This window comes from Diplotaxodon limnothrissa, linkage group LG7 (assembly GCF_057381915.1).
Source record: "Diplotaxodon limnothrissa isolate DT_005_m linkage group LG7, D_limnothrissa_male_GT1.1, whole genome shotgun sequence".
Taxonomy (NCBI): domain Eukaryota; kingdom Metazoa; phylum Chordata; class Actinopteri; order Cichliformes; family Cichlidae; genus Diplotaxodon; species Diplotaxodon limnothrissa.
This window is the reverse complement of record NC_140602.1, coordinates 67663635-67681140: the sequence shown is the minus strand read 5'-3', so window position 1 is coordinate 67681140 and position 17506 is coordinate 67663635. Positions and strand designations below refer to the sequence as shown.

The 17506-nt window shown below is 40.5% G+C and overlaps 1 protein-coding gene and 1 long non-coding RNA gene across 2 annotated transcripts; one reads left to right on the top strand and one right to left on the bottom strand.

Annotated features, from left to right (window-relative positions):
• Positions 1-2601: 2601 nt before the first annotated feature.
• On the bottom strand, positions 2602-6280 carry myod1 (myogenic differentiation 1). The gene is made up of 3 exons (XM_085360174.1): positions 5538-6280; positions 4843-4924; positions 2602-4148 (listed from the first exon to the last, which is right to left on the bottom strand). The coding sequence occupies exons 1-3, from the start codon at positions 6123-6125 to the stop codon at positions 3919-3921; spliced, it is 900 nt and encodes a 299-aa protein (XP_085216300.1). The 5' UTR covers positions 6126-6280; the 3' UTR covers positions 2602-3918.
• Positions 6281-9835: 3555 nt separating this feature from the next.
• On the top strand, positions 9836-16854 carry LOC146629663 (uncharacterized). Its single transcript, XR_014906426.1, has 3 exons — positions 9836-10742; positions 11450-11553; positions 11688-16854. It is a non-coding gene; the product is annotated as an uncharacterized LOC146629663 (long non-coding RNA).
• Positions 16855-17506: the final 652 nt, after the last annotated feature.

The window sequence follows — 17506 nt, the reverse complement described above, 5'->3', positions numbered from 1 at the left end:
TCACAAACAGGTGCCAGCTGCTGTTTATGAGAATGCATCAGTTTGGTGAAAGACATAATTACACACTAATCAATATATATTTAGGAGTAAAATATTCTTTTTTTCTACTAAATAACCTCACAAAACTTACTGTAACTTTACTAAAAATTATATTTAAATATCATTATTGTTATTATCTATTCATTTTTATTAGTTTTAGAAGAAAAGCTGAAAAAAGTTTAGAAAGCACATTACATTTTTTCATATTACTGATATTTACCTGCATTCCTGAACAGAAAAAAATTTGGAAAAAATGATTTATTTGTGGAAAAAAGAAAAAGATCACTTTCACTGTTATTTTGTCACAAGCTGCCACACAGCCAGTGACAATGGCGGGAGACAAGACAAGCTAAATTGCTAAACATTATTTTATTCACCAAAAAGGAAAAACACAAACAAGTATGAGGAGTCACAAATACCAGTGATGACACAAATGCACGTGTGCTGATGTTGGCAGCAGTGCAAAGGACTAAACACACCAAAACCTGGAGGTGCCAATTGCTGCAGTTCTTCTGTAGAATCACATGATGGCGCTGTTGGTCTGTGTACCACGGAGCAGAGCCTCAGCATGTAAGTCAAGGTCACAGGAACAGCATCGGACAATGTTTGTGTTTGTTCAGAAGCGGTTTAAAGCTCAAACCTTCATTAGTCATTTAGGGATTTAAAATAACTTGAATATTATAATTGTTAACAGAGTTATTGTGACAGTCACCATCACTCTTAACTAAAGTACTTACCCGATACAAAGATAAAAACCGATCTGTCAACGTCTCATTCACCTTGTGGTGCAGAAAGAGTTAAATTACGTTCTCTGCTGGAGTCCTTCCTCATTTGACAAACATATCCAATGTGATTGGCTGAGCCTTTCAGGGAGCTCTGTTTAGTTTTAGCAGCAGCAAGCCTGCGCTGCCTGGACCTGCGAGGAGGAGAGGAGGACGGCAGCAAAAAGGAAGACCCTGGATATAAGAAAGTATTTTTCAAAGAAACCTGTAAGTCACTTAAAGTCAAGTTCACTCATAAAATGTGTCCGTCACAATAACGTTACAGGCTATGCTAGGCCCACATGCCAACCCTCCCGATTTTTCCGGGAGAATCACGAATTTCAGGAGCCACCATTCTACCGAATTTCTCCCGATTTTCCACCCGGACAACAAAATTGAAAAACCATATCCCATATCGGCCAAGCCAATTCCAGTTTCCAACAATGGCTACTACTGCATCTACTTAGTTTTAATATTGCTCTTATTACTCTTTCTGGGTCGTAAAATAAACTTTTAACATATTTTCCAGGGAGAAAGTAGCTGAGTAAACTTCAAATATCTGAGCCGGTGTTGTGCCAAAAACTGATTTCCAATGTTTCCGTGTGTTTTTTATGTGTAATATCGTTATGTATGTTGCTAAATAGACTTTGGTGAACAGGTATTACAAAGGGGTTATATATCAAATTAAAAATTTACCTGTTTGTCAAGTATCTTTGTAACTGTGTTATTGTACTTACATTATAATCAATCAGCTCCCGTTTGTCCACTTAAAATATATTTACAGAACTATTTTTGCATTTGTCCTCTTGGCCAGATTACTCTTGAAAGAGACATTTTTAAAGCCAACAATATTTTTTTTTTTAACTGCATAAATAAAGGATACATAAAAGTCACTGCCAAAAAGTGATTGCGGCTTCTACCTTGTTACAGGAATGTTGTTTGTTGCTCAGGATGACTTGATACATTTGGGATACACTTGACATATGTTTCACATATTATAGACCAACAAGTTATTTATAGCAGTTTAAATACAGGCAATCAGTTTTTGGCAGACAATCACTTTTTGGCACAACACCGGGTCCTCAGGTGGACGCAGCCTCTGAATTTGGACATCCCCAGCTTGTTTCCGGCCGGACAATAATAACGGTGACATTTAACTTTTTCATCCAATAAATAAACATTGTAAAATTGAAGTTTTTTGTACGTATACCACTCCCCCCAGCCCTTTTGAAAAGTATGTGCAAGTATGTGCGAGGCTTTGGCCCACATCAGTCTAAAATTGTATGTAACCGTGAATAACGTGTTGCCATGTCCACCAGGAGAGACTGGACAGTATAGATGTAAAACAAATATGCCAGCAGTTTATCTCAGTTAACGAGAGGAGCAGGCATGTGTTTGGCTGCTTCACATAGTGGACATTGAGTTGTTGTGTGGGGAACCAGTCGTCCATGTCTGTTGCTGTAACTGTAGTTCATGTTTAGAATAAAAAATCCCAGCTCACTGACTTGATAGGAGCAATAGTGCCTAAAATGTTGCTAATTTTGCTGAGAGATCTTTTACTTTGTGGTAATCTTAGATGAGTAGTTTTATGGACAAAAACCACCAGCTGCTTTGAAATTTATGTGTTCAATTATTTTAAATATCAAGGCAATGAAAACGTTTTCTTGAAAATTTTCCCACAAAAAATTATAAAATTTTCTAAATAAATTCTGGACATTAAAAAAAAAAAAACAAGACATCATAAGTCAGAGTCATATGTATATATTTTGTATAAATAAGCATTTATTTGTCTTTAGACTGTCACTCATTTTCAGATGTATAAATATAAAGTTTAACATTTTTCACAACAAACAAAAGCACGTACAGACAGAAACATTAAATACATAATTAATACTTTCAGTAGGAACAAATCAGCTCTTATTTACAGAATATTTACAGAAACAGAAAAGTGGTCCTCCGCTGCAGTGAGTGAAATGACAAATGAAAGAAATTAAAAATCCGTTTTGGACAGGAAGGAGGTCTGAACCTACTTCAAAACTGACGGGAGGAAAAAAAGTCACTACAATACTTCTGTACCCGCAGGCCGGATTCTGTTAAGCTTTTACTGCAGAAATTTGTGCTTTTACATCAAGTTTCCTTCTAAAATGTCAAACAGTTACTGTAGTTCCTTTTTCCTCCTGAGGGAATCGAACAGCTGGGGGCTTTCGGACTTCAGATAGACGAAAGTGGAGGAATGTTAATGGGTGGTTTTTGGCCTCCGTCCTTCATCAGCTAGACTATACACAGAAGGCTGGAGTGGGGAAGGTGGGGGATCCATCTGAAAGACTAAGCTGAGGCTTAAAATATTTTTCATAACTTAAAATTAAATAAAAATACAGCAAGAACCGAACTGGTTTCTATTTAAAACGTAACTATAGAATTAAGTGGTCTGATCTCGACTTATTTCAGAAACAAGAAAAGGAATCTGGGGTGGCTGTGGAAGCTCATTCCTGTTTGGAAAATTAACTAATGTAGGTAACTTTGGAATGATAAAAGCAACTTTTCATTTGTATGACATACAAGGTCAAAATTAAGACTTCAGCTCCTGACTATGACTTTTTAAAATCATTTTTTTTCAGGCTCCTCCTTTTATTAGCGTCTCCGTGTAGAATCAACAAACCGCATCTGATCATGAAACATTGAGATGTTTAGTTTGGACGCTTAAAAAAAATCTTTCTTTACATATAAGTTTGAAATCAGTAATTCTAGATTTTATCATTCCTTTGTTAAACATATATCTAATAACTGAAAATAAATCTTAGGTATGTGTACTTTTAATTAGACCTCACAGCCACGGGATTTTTTTCTTGGCAACTCAATTGAAAACACTTAAAATGATTTTTACTGCTGATCTTTTTTTCTGGCAGGAATGAGCTTCCATACATTGATCTAAAGAGAATAAATACATAAGAAGCAGCTGATCAACCATAGTGGTGGTTTCTCAGTTCAGCTGGTGTAAATAATCATTTTCAGTGTGTGTGTGTGTGTGTGTGTGTTCTTATGGCTGGATGGCTTGACAAGATTTGGGGATTTTTTTAATTTATTGTAATTTCCGAGTTGAATATCTATGTGTGAGGGTCTATAGGACTTGGTAAATCAGGCTGGGGTCCTGACTGGCAGTCGGAGACGAGACCTGAGTGGTCGCCGGGGCAGTGCCTGCTTCACCCACCGGCACAGTTGTCGTCGGTGGGGATCCTGGGCCGTCAGCAGGCGGCAGCAGGCTGCTGTTATCGGTGGAGATCCGCTCCACAATGCTGGACAGGCAGTCCAGACTGGACACCACTGAACTGCGTTCGCTTTTCAGACCGCCTGCACAAAAAACAAGACATCATAGTAAATAAAAAAAATCATTAGGCTACTATGAGTTTTTAAAAAATTTTTTTTTTCTATCATTCATATTGGGGGACAAAGGTGACAAAACTGTTGTTATGGAAACACAAAAAACATAATCAAATCATCATCATCATCAAAACAAACCCCAAACCAATAATAATAATAATAATGATAATAATAATAATCTAGCTTTATTTTCAAATTATTTCGAATTAGTTGTTAGCATTAATCACAGATCTAGTTTAATTGTTTTCACGCTTGTTTTGTATTTAGGCTGCTTTACAGAGCTTAATTTAACTCAGAATATTGTCTCACTATTTCAGCTTCTGTATTATATATTAATCATTTACTGTCGAAAAGATCTAAAAAAAAAAACAAAAAAACGAAGAAACGCTCTCTTTTTACATCAGCTGAAATTAAAAATGAGCTTTTAATTCAGCGTATGGTTTATAATCTTACTTTTATACGTTGCTCCTAACATTAAAATTACCATTAACATTGAACTTTTACGTTGTAAACAATTAAATAAAGAATCAGTTCAAAGAAAGCACAGCATCAACTGTTTTATTGGCCTGCTGCTTTTATTGCGTCTTCTATTTGTCTTTCCCCGCTAACTGCCGTCACTTTACTGCGTGGTTTATTTTAAACACGTATTAAAATCATTTCTTACCGTTTGGAGTCTCGGAGAAATAAGAGCTGCTGTCATAACTTCCTCTTCTGGTTGTCTGACAGGTGGGGCCGTTAAAATCCGTCTGAAGAAGAAAAGAGAAAATTAAATATTGACAGAGACACTAAAGAATCCACCAGAGAAACCCCGCAGAGTGATTAGAAAATAAATCTAAATAAGTGTGTGTGTGTGTGTGTGTGTGTGTGTGTGGTAATGGTTGAGTCACGGTAGCTGTTTGTGTCATACCACGTTAATAAAGTCCCTGAACTCAGATATTATTTTTTTCCATCCACGTCTCTCCGTTTGTTACATCTGGGGTCTAAAAACGGTTTAAATCTGTTTCCTGTGTGTTTGGTGAGACGAGACGAAAGAAAATGTTTTAAAGACACTTTGAAACTAAATTTGCTTCGTTCCGATTCTGACACAAAATGGCCAGTAATGAAAAAGTTACACACAGGCAGCTAAATGATTCTATTTTAAATCACTATTTTACATGAAATTTAAACGTCATGAATAAGAGAAAAAACGAATTGCTTGATTTGTCTCGATTCATCATAATAAAAGAATTAAATTAATATTAAACATCAGTTAAAATAAGAGTTGGAGCAGACAGTAAAATATCCCCAATTCCTTTGGCTAAATTCAAAAGATGGTCGGCTCCGTGCGCCTCTCTCACACCTGTCGCTCCTTGAACTCACCATGCCGTCGGAGCAGTTGGAGCGGGGGCTGGATGCGTCCGAGTCCCCGCTGTAGTGCTCCAGCACCGGGTAGAAGCCGTCTTCCTGGCCACCGCGCAGCAGCGCCTGCAGGGACTCGATGTAGCTGATGGCGTTGCGCAGGATCTCCACCTTTGGCAGCCTCTGGTTGGGGTTGGCCGTCGTGCAGCGCTTTAGGGTCTCGAAGGCGTCGTTGACCTTGCTGAGCCGCCGGCGCTCCCGCAGTGTGGCCGCCTTCCGCCGGTCCGCGTTGGTCGTCTTCCTCTTGCAGGCCTTGCAGGCCCAGAGCAGGCAGCGGCCCGCCTGGTGGTGCCCGCTGGGGGCGCGGACGTGCTCGTCGTCCTCCACCTCGGCATGGTGGTGGAGGTGCAGGAGGGAGGACGGGGAGGAGGAAGAGGAGGAAGGGGAGGGTGAGGATGAAGAGGAGGAGTCGTCAGGCTTCAACAGCCCCACATGGACCAGCCGCGGGTCCAGGTCCTCGAAGAAGTGCATGTCACTGGTGTTAAAGCAGGGGTCGTCATAGAAATCATCAGCGGTGGGGATGGGGAAAGAGATATCCGACAACTCCATGGTTCAGTCCAGAACACAGCAGGAAGAAGAAAATCCAGTGATGACCAAACTTTTCTCTCTTTTTTAGGGAAGAACTGAAATGTGAAGCAGGATTCGGGGCTTTTGAGGGAATGTACAGTCCTGTCACAAACTGATCTGCCCTCCAGCCGTTGACCTGGATCCCCTTATACCTGGGACAGTGGAGGGCGGGTTCAAGATAATGGGGTCCACCGAGGTCTGTCCAATCAGCTGCTGGCAGGAGGGGTTTACAGCTTCACGGTAATTAGTGTCCGATTACCCCTCACAGGGCAGTAATGTACTGCTGCACACGGCGGGGGGCGTGTGGGAAATGTAAGTTTAATACATACATTTAAAAAATGCGTATCGATATCAGCAAAGTAAATATGCATCTGTTAAATAGCTGTCATTATTCCATGTGGTATACTTTTCTGTGTATTGGTTCATTGTCATGCTTTATTTGTATAATTTGAATGAATATTAATGACCTCTAAGGAATCATGACGTCATTAATTAAATAGTTTTATTCACGGCGTTATAATGCATTTAATTTGCAAGATGGACTGACGACATGTTCGAGTTAATTAATAACAAAACATATAAAAAATGAAAATATATACAGTTCAGTTATAAAACGCCTTTGTAAACCAAAGTAAAAAACGTGTCTATGCACTGGCGTTTACAATTATAATAATAACAAAGAACGGAAATTAGAACAATTTTTGAAAATTAATTATTAAAAAATGAAGATTTAAACTTGGTGGTAGGAGGTTAAAACTGTTGACAAAAAAAAAACACAAATTAAAGGCTAAATATAACTGATGTAGGAAAAAAAATCACAATTAATATTAATAATAATAATTATTATTATTATTGTCATAATGTGGTATGGGTTTATTATTTCATTATTATTTCATATTTCATTATTCATTATTTTATCTGTGTATTTATTTGTTTGTTTATTCATTTAATTCGACAAATATGTCGAATGTAGATATGCATGTAGATATAATTGTAACCTCTGACCTCCTCTGTACCGTCCTATCAGAGCAGAGTTATTCCTCCAAGAAAAAGGGAAAATACAGCTTAAAACACACACACACAAAAAAACAATTAATAGTATTAACAAATATATATTTATATTAAAACACAATAAGTGATGCATCACTCATGCAACTGTATAGAAAGTCTCCATACAGCGATCAGGCTTCGTGTCTTTGCTGCGCCGCTTTTCAAGTGTAAATACTGCATGAAAGTGTGAACCGAGCAATCAACTTAAATGTCACCGAGTTTATTTTTAGATGCAGTGTTTCCCCTGCGACTGTCTGCACCCAGGACTGACCTCCTCCTCTCAGCTGTCACCGCTGCACCCGCTGCATCCACAAACTGCAAAATGCGCATTATCCCTTTTCCCAAAACACGCCGGCAGCTGTGCAGCTGCAGTGCACAACTGCAGCAGCTGGAGGGCGCCGAAGAAGCAGCCATCAGTGTGCAGGATGAATATTGCGCTCTTCTTTACTCGTGAGGTGAAATTTGCAGGCTATGAACTCATCCAGAGGTAACAGTTGTTAGAGGCTGTTTGCTGAGATGATGCTTAAAGTAGGTTTTCCTATAAGTACGCGATAAAATGGGGAAAATGCAAAGAATACTTTTTATTTTTTATCACATTTTTTTTCCAGTTCTGTGACATACACAATGCACCAGTTAAAATGAATCACAAAGACCCCTGAAACTCCACGCTATTTTCTTTTTTAATCCAAGCTTCAATCTCTAGGGTGAAAAAAATAATAATGAAGGAAATGAAATTAAAACCAGAACCTGCAGTTCCTCCAATGTTCATCTGAGGCTTCAAATATGAGTTAATTGACTAATTCCCGTGTTTTTGTATTGTTTGGCCAGGCAGAAACACTGCTTAGAGAACAGGTTAGAGTGACTGAAAATAGAGATGGACATGTACTAACAAGCGAAGAGGCGTTGATCAGTGAGCAGCAGCACAGCTTCATGCCGAGAAAGATCCTTATACACATGAAGTTTGCTTCAAGAACATGAACACTGTGAGGAATCTTGGAGGCATTTTTGACCAGGATGTGTCTTTCAGTGCAAATATTCAACAAATATGTTGGATTGTGTTCCTGCAGAGCACTTCATTCTCAGACTGCTGGTTTATTCGTGGTACCTAGAATATTGAAAGTAGAATGGGAGGCAAAACCTTCAGCACTCAGGCCCCTCTTCTGTAGAACCAGCTCCCAATGTGGATCTAAGAGACAGACACTAGCTCTACTTTTAAGATTAGCCTTCAAAATGTTCATTTTTGATAAAGCATAGAGTTAGTGCTGGAACAGGTGACACTGAGCCCTCCTGGGGGATTGTCACTCTGTGTTTAATTATTAGTTATGATTAATCTCTGGATCTCTTCCACAGCATGTCTTTGTCCTGTCTTCCTTCCCTCATCCCCAGCTGGTCATGGACGATGTTTTCCCCTCCCTGAGCTTCTGCCAGAGGTTTCTTGCTGCTAAAAGGAAGTTTTTCCTTCCCACTGTCGCTAAGTGCTTGTCTGATTGTCGGTAACTGTGCTTGGATAATACAATTGATTTTCATTGAATTGAATTTAACTGAATTGCGGTTGGATCATCCATCATGGATGCAGTGGACATGCAGGGGGTTGGTGTAACAGAGGAAGATGCTAGGGATAGAAGCAAATGATCCATGGTGGCGACTCCCTATAGCCAAAAGATGTAGAAATTAAAATGTCTAATGTTGAAGCAGAAATAAACATGTTTCCAAGCTGCTGCAAAAACAGTTCTGTTTATGAGGTGCATGGCCACATGGAATGACAGGTGGGTGGAAATACAGGTGGGTGTAGCTCGAGCTATTGGCTAAGCTTCACCTCTGCTAATCTGAACTTCTACTTTTGAATCTAATGTGCAGATTTCCACATTCCTGCTCCCAGAGGCTGAACTTCTGGTGTTGTGCTAATCCACTCTCATAGAGACCTTTACATTTTTCACTCTTTTCATAACAAGGCTCCAAAAACATGGTTCTCTCACCGATACATATTGCTCAAGGTTCTGAGGCAGGCCAGTAGACTCGTAAACTTTGTTTTTCACTGAAAACTTTCATATGGTATCAAAGATTGGCAGACCTTCTTTACACTTGACACTCCAACTAAGTTGACCCACTTTTGTTGCAGTGTTTGTAACTGAGTCTTTCTCCATGATATGTTCCTGTTATTTAAGCATCCTTGCTGTATTTAAAGCAGTCTGGGGATGTTATTTATGTCACTTCAAAGCAAAATGATCCTCAGCAGAAGTCTTTGCACTTTAACTGAATGAAATGAAACATAAAAACCAAACTAATGGGAAATGCTGTCCTGTGGAGGGACACAGTATTTGAGAGACAGATAACAAGGTGTCCCAAACTGCTGCTGACTGGGCCCGGGCCTCAGGCCTGAAGCAATTTTACACGACTCATAAAGCCGGGGCTGCGGTCGGAGGGCACGCTGTGACGCGCCAACGCCACCACCGCCGAATCCACTGGCCATCTGGAAACGCCATCAGCACCACCATCCCTCTGCCACAGCATTAATCTCGCCAATTTTCCGGAACTCGGGGGGGGAAATGTACACCCTGACTGGCTTATGGCCAGAGTCAGGGGCAGGTCTCCGGGGGTTTAACCTACCCTCACCCTTTCCTCCACCGCCTCACTCCGTCCGATCACTAACGCCTGCCCCAAATGAAGAGCTTCATTCTAAAATGAGATATCTGCCGTTTGAAAAAAGAAAAGAAACGCAGAGATAGAAACACCTGCTCTGACAAAATGACGGATAGCGGGGGGGAAATAAATCCTCGTGCTGAGACGTTCCGGGATGAACGTGAGGTTGCTGTCGGAGTAAAACGAGAAGGCAGTTGCAGACTGAAGCTTCTCTGTCTCACAGATAAAGTTCAGGTCGTAAATATTGTTTCAAAATGGATCCACAAGTCAGCTCCTCATACTGGATAATTTAAATGGCCATCAGGACCCACGAGGCTTCTACCACAGCAGCAGTGCTCATCACGGCATCTCGTGCCTACTGAGGTGTCCCTGGGCAGCAAATGCTCTTGACCCTGACCTCCGGGTAATGTCTGTTTTTTCCATGGCTTAAAGTGAGAAAGTACATTAACTCAAGTACTGCTAAATACTGTATGTTTGACGTTAAACGTGGAATAGACAGTAAGACGCATTATTGCAAAATGTAGAAAAAGCGTGATAGATAAATCCATGGATGTGGATCCTCCTGCTCAGAGGCTCTGACTATGAGTTCAGACCTGTTTCTATATAAAATGAAAAACTTTTGAGCTGCTGTGGAAGAAATGCCCAAACTACAGAAGAGACCAGCAGTTAGTGTAGCAACAATACGTGAAATAAGAGACAGTGATGTGTACCCGGCTGGCAAATTTGAAGTGAAGTATTGAAGCTACGGCTAGGAGCAAAGGAGGCTGCTGGTCGACAGATGGCAGGTCGGAAATACGGAGGGTGATCGACACAACCAGAGCCTGGCTTGTCCACTAATGACTAACTGTGATAAAAAGTGATGTTTGATGAGCAAATCACTTCATACGAGGACAAGTCTTAAAAATCAAGGTATGACACTCCACATGTGACAGGTTTTTCTGCAATACTTTACTGAAGTGATTCATTTAATGCATCATGATAAATAGTAGTTTTTTAAAAGACAACTTAACATTACAGGCTGTCCTGTCACCAAAACACTAAAATGAGACTACACAAGTTTGTGTCACATAAAAGAAGATTCTTATTAAAGCAATTCATCAGAAACATGTCAAGGATGTGTTAAATAATCCTATAAACTACTCATATAGCTGAGCAATGAAAGTATTGTGAAACACTAATATGACGGACAGTAACAGTTAACTTATGTCCCTGACTTATTGAATCAGGTGGAGCGAGTGTAGATCTGCAAAAGACTTAGAAGACGTGTTTGTAGCTCTGATTTCAAGTTAGATTTTTACATGACAGGAAACTAAATAATAGTCAGATTTAATATTTTTCATTCAGGTTTAATATAAATTCCTATAATATAAATTTATTAGAGTACCAATCAATATAATGATGGGAACACCCATGTTTTTAATTAACTAAACATCCTGTCTCATAAATAGAGTTCTAGCTTTTTGTAACAACCGAAGTGATTGAAATGTAGTCAAAAATTCAAATTCGATAAACATTTTATCATATCAACATGATATGAAAGCATACTTTGCTAAGTTGTGTGTGTAGACACACCACTGGTTCATCTATTCATTTAAGTGTCCTTTTGTGGTGTTAAGTAACTTAAGGATTGGACTGAAAATGAGAGAAAAAGCAGCCAATTCCCAAAGGAAAACTTGGAACGACCTTCGGAAAGAGACGGCTCAAGACTTGCCATAACTAAGTATGAGTAGACGATGGGTCCTACAGCCATATTTCTGAATTTTCTGCATCTTTTTCATCTTGTGTCTGTGTCCTCTCACTGGCTCAGAGCTGAGCACCCTCCGTTCATCCTCCTCTGTTGTTTCACTTCGGCAGGATGAGTGACAGGAGGGGCTGGTTGGTCTCCAGGAGGAAATAAAGGCTGATTGTCAGCCTGGGACCGAGGTCAACAGGACTCACACCACCGATATAGCTGCCCCTGACCCTCAGACACATCAGTTATCACCTGAGCTGGACCCCACTGCAACAGACACACTGCAGGAGGCCGCTCAGCTTCCACCAGGTGATGCTGTGCTAAAGGAGGTCTGGCAGAGGATCTTTTATTTCATTTTCAAAGTCTTAAACACGACAAATAAAAAAATGAACAAGTACTGCTTTGTCTTACCAAATTCTACTTTATATTTTTATTAATGACAATAATGGACTTCTAATTCTAACAAAAATAAAAAGGGCCAGACCTGCAGACTGACAGCAGAGGTGTCAGCCTTCACACCTGCTGCCTGCTGTAAACCACCAACACTACAACTACTGCATTGTCCCCCACTGCTGGCAGATTGCTTTACACACACACACACACACACACACACACACACACACACACACACACACACACACACACAGAACAGGATTAGGTCGGAGCTACAGATTTACTGCTCTACAGTTGTTGGGTTTGTTGTGTTTGTGGACTGAAGCCTGAGACTTTAGACTGAACGTCCTTTTCTACTATAAAGCCCAGGTTGACTTCATGTAACGTTTATTTATTGAGCGCTTTTAACAGAAAAACTGTCACAAAATGTTGTTCAACACAAAAGAGTGAAGTAAATAAAAAAGTACATGCCATAATAGCCGAGAAAAAGACGTCACGAGACACAATAAAATAAACAGGTATGTCTGGAGAGTTTTTCTGAGTTATGCATTTCATATTAGACACGCCCACCAATGGTTTTATTGCTGTTTCGTTGTATTTTAAGCATTGTATTTATTTCCTAAAATGACACTGCATTAATTATACTTCAGAATGTGAGTCATTATGGTCTAGCCTGAAACATGATGTGAAAAACATAAACATACACTCAGTTTGTCCAGACGTTTATGAAGAACATTTAGGAAGAGCACAATTTATTTATTCAGTTGACATATATTGAAATGCAAGTTTGGTTTATTTCATATAGTTACATAGTTTACATTATGTATAAAGTTTCTTTTGTGAAGACAGCAGGGACATGTCCAAAGGGGGTACATGGGGTGGCACCAGCACCTTCGAAATATGATTGACTTTCCTGCAACTGGAGTTCACAGAGAGGGAACTACATTAGACAGAAGAGGGGACTCAAAGGATGAAGGCAGACTCGAGAAAAGAAATTGATTTGTGTAAAAATCAAGTTTTGTGGAAGCTATTTTTATAGTTATAGTTCCTGAATCTCTGTGGCAAAGGTGGAAAATGCAGAGTTAGTATGATGGAGCTTGAATAGCCATAATACGTGGTAACAGATCAGGTTGGGGAAAGTCTGAACTGTACAGATGAGAGATTTTATTTGTACTTTTCTACTTACAACAGCTCACGATGAACCTATCCATGCATCGAGACATTTGTGATGCCTATTCTTGTCACTGTGTTCCTTCTCTGCCACAGGGAGGAGTCTAAATACTAAATAAGATGGTTTTTACTAGAGATGTTCCTGGTGACTAATTTCTTAGTCAGCTAAATGAGGGAAAAAAGTCTAAAACTAAGAAACAGATATCAAGTTATATTTGAGAACTGTTTAATGTCAAATAGTCATTAAACAAAGGCATTTTTAACCATTAATCACATTCTTCATTAATGAATGGTTGTATAACATTAGGACACAGCAATTTACCATCATTGGGAATCAATTAAATGTAAAACAATTAGATTAAAGGACTAGTACTTCTGCTCCCGACTAGTAAAAATAGCGACGCCTAGTCGCAAACATCGGTAGTAATTTCATACTGCTTCTCTGGTCTTACTGACCACTCAAAGCATTGACATACCAGCGCCGTGCTTTATATTGTGTTATATATGCAATTAAACCACTATTTTTGTTTTCACACACTCTGCACAATCTTTGGAGTTAAATATAAAGCCAACAGACACCTTAGTGTGGGGAGCCGGAGCTTTGTTGCTAATGCTGCTAACAAAGCTCTGGTTGGCTCAGCACGTTTTCCAGCCAAAGACTGAAAGTGATATCAATCCTGTGGGTGTGATAAAGAAAGCATACTTCTTTCTTTCACTTAACCTCTGCAGATCAACTTGTTCTGTAGTTTTATCATGTTGACCATGGCAGATTATTAATGCCGGCCTCTCCGGATTCCCGCAGCTTCCTTAGAAATCTGGGATCCAGCTTTGTTCAGAGGATCCCAGTGGACTCGTGGCTGTGTAGGAACGCCGGCCCTCACTTTGAATTCCTGTCTCTCATCACATGACCCAGCTTATAAATACGTCCCAGCTCTGGACTCATGTCAGGCATCATGTTTTCATGCTTTAGACCGAACAGCTGGGCCACTAAACACAACAAAAACAGATCATCTGACTCCTGCAGGGAAACAAAAACTCCCCCAAACTACATTCTGACTTTTGCTGTGTTGGGTGAACATTTGTGTTCAATGTTCACCCAACACAACAAAAGTCATGAAGAGGATTCAGTCTCCTGGAACAAGTCTGACCTTGAAATGCCATCAGTTTTCTTTATCAAGCAACCCTTTGGGGCTGAATTACTGAAAGATTCTGAACATCTCATTCTGAACAAAGCCCATCTATGACAGCAAGCTCCTGTAATATATTAAAAGAAGAAACCAGAGAAACCAGAATATTAAAGTGTGATGGCACATCTTTGACCTCATCTAAACACTCTGACACTTAACTTTTCCTATCACAGTCTAAAGACTCTAGAAGGCGAGACATCAGAGTCTGTTTACATCTGAAAAATTAGCAACTGTTTTTTACACTTTAGTTATACATGCACGATGCAACAGGTTGCTCCACTCCAGTGTAGTAGGTGGCAGCAATGCAGGAGACTACAGCAAAGGAAGACAGTAGTGAAACTGAAACTGTTGTGTTAACAGCAAACCACAGCAAAGAATAACAGCAAACCACCAGAAATCCTCTGCTTTCAATAACTTTTTATGAGCTGTTGCTGAGGCTGAGCAAGATTTTGATTCAATAAGCTCAATTTTTGAGCTGGAAACATGCTGATAATCTTACAGGACTCTGTCCCAGGGGGCTGTTTCTGAAGTAAATCTGTAAGTTTCCTGCTGAATGTTGGCAAAATCTCCATCGTTTTTATCAAAGATGTATGAGATATGATCAAAATGTTCTGAGAACATATCCAAGAAAATCAAAAAAAATATTAAATTTCACATTCATTCTCGTGTGCGTCTCTGTACTATTTTCAACATGGCTGCTATTTTCAGATTTCTCAGAAGTTCTGTTATACGTGTTAACAATGTCACAGGATGGCAGATCTGGTGAAGGATCCAGATGGTGACTGAGGATTATGCTAAGTTTTCAAATGACACTGAGCCAGCACCACTGTTTAGTTTAAATGGTTTGGTCAGGACATTACAGTAGAAGTCTATACTGACAGCCTCACCCCAGGGAACAAAAACATGGTGCAAAACCTGACACTCTGGTCTCTTCCTTGGGGAAAAATGCTTGGATGTAACCAGTGACTCAACTCTAATCATCAACAGTGACAGTCCACAGTGAATTTAGGTCAGTTTGAAAGAATCTGTGAAGTGCACACAGGTGGTGAAAACTGAGTTTCCAGTTTGCGATCCACACGACGCAGTCGCGCTGGAAGCTGTCCGGACATGCCCGAGCAGAAGACCTTGACATGCAGATGGGCTAAATTTTGGATTTTTCCCCAAACTCTTTCCATCATATAGGCATAGCAAATTGTAGTTATAGTTACATTATCAATCAGTAGATTACAGGGAGAAATATTACAAGTCCAATATTGGTTTTAAAAAATAGCAATTCAATTCTAGGTGCAGTTTATGTATCAAGCACAGAGTCATAGACTCGTTTTACAACATATAACAAAAGATTAACGTAAGGAGAAATCTCTCATCAAGGATGCACAGACAGGGAATAGTCCCACATAACAAGAAGACAGAAGTAATAATACAATATAGAGATGGAATGAGAATATTTAGGTACAGTTAATATCAATATTAGTTGTGTTAGCCAGCTGCAGAAATTTTAGTTTCTTGTTTTGGAAATCAGCGAGCAGCGCCGGTGCTGGCCCAGCCTGCAGCGGGTCACAGCTGTCAAACCGATCAGCAGGACTTCTCCTGACACCGAGCCAGCAGCTGTCTGTTAAGAATCCTCAGGACCGTCATCAGCAGCAAACTCCTCAACTCACAACTCCTCTCATTACTGCCCTTAATGGAGGGAAGAGAGAGACAAGGTAAATACAATTACTGATCAGAGAGCAGGGACAGCCGAGCCCACAGTGGTGCCCCGTTTCACTGCTGGTACCTGACACCAGACTCTGCCTCGTTACAGGGACCGTAACCCCGTCTCAGTGCTGGCCCTGATTTCACGAGCCTTTGGTTCGGTTTGTTGTTGTTGTGGATGAATAAACCCCACCATTTAAAAGATGTTGTTGCCCTCTGAAATAGGAGGAAAGTAAATCCAAGGTTGGCACTGAGGTCCAGCGAGACTCCTCGAATGCCTTTTGAGCCAGACGCTGTGATTACCCAGAAAGCCTGTGGAATGCCCCCTTCCTCATTGAAGAGACAAATATAGCGTGGTGTGTTCCAGCAAGGGATGGAGGGTAAATGGATGCTGTGGTGTTATGTAGCAGAAATTAGACAATGATGAATGATGATGCTCAGAGGAGGGACAGGTTAAAACCAGAACTATTTCAAGAGATGGCAGAAACACATTGTTACGTATGTGAGGTGTCTGTGGGAAATTAGACCACCATGATGAAGGAAAATTCAGCTTTCAGGTTTCTGACTCAAATTCAAAATCGCAAAAGAAGATTCACAGACATTTGTATTAAGTGCTGCAAAGTGGAACCAAGTGGAGCCACCAAAAGCCAAAAGCTGCAGTTACTTTTATGTCCATTTGAAGGTGAATGCAGAAGTTTTCAGGCCCCTCTTCTGTGGAACCAGCTTCCAGTTTGGATTCAGGAGACAGACACTATCTCTACTTTTAAGATTAGGCTTAAAACTTTCCTTTTTGCTAAAGCATATAGTTAGGGCTGGACCAGGTGACCCTGAATCCTCCCTAATGCTGGGCTTACACTGTGCGATTTCTTCAGTCGCGCGATTCAGCTCCTGCTCAAACTGTACGATTGACTCGCAGGGGTTAGAAGTTCATAGGTCACGATGCAGGTCTCACACTATACGACCCGATGCTCTGATGCGACCTGAGTGCTCACACTGTGCGTCCATAAAATGAAGGTTATAACAGAAATTCTGTCGCTCGCTCTCTCTCTCTGTCTTTCACTCACACAGACACGCCACCACCACCATCAACTTTGCTAAATTGCTAATGAAAAACATTGATCAGGCAGCTGTGATTGAGCAGCAGTGTAGATCCAACTATTTTCACGGTTGTTGTGGTCGTGATAATTTTGTGAGGCCACATCGAAAAGGCTCGGATGAGCTTTCCAAAGTTCTACAAGTTGTGCCTCCATCGCTTGTGTCCAGATCACACGCTGCACAGCCGTGCTGCGCCGTCTTTTTCACTGACATTTGTGTTTGCGCGTGCGCAGTGTGACAAACTGCGGTGCCACCCTCACGACGGTCGGGAGGATTTCAAACAGGTTTGAAATCCTCACGACCAAGCGATTGATGATCGGGAGCTGGTCGTGAGGTGTTAATCGCTTCTCGTTACCCCACGTATACTACACGATGCACGACGCACGATGAAGGCCAAAATT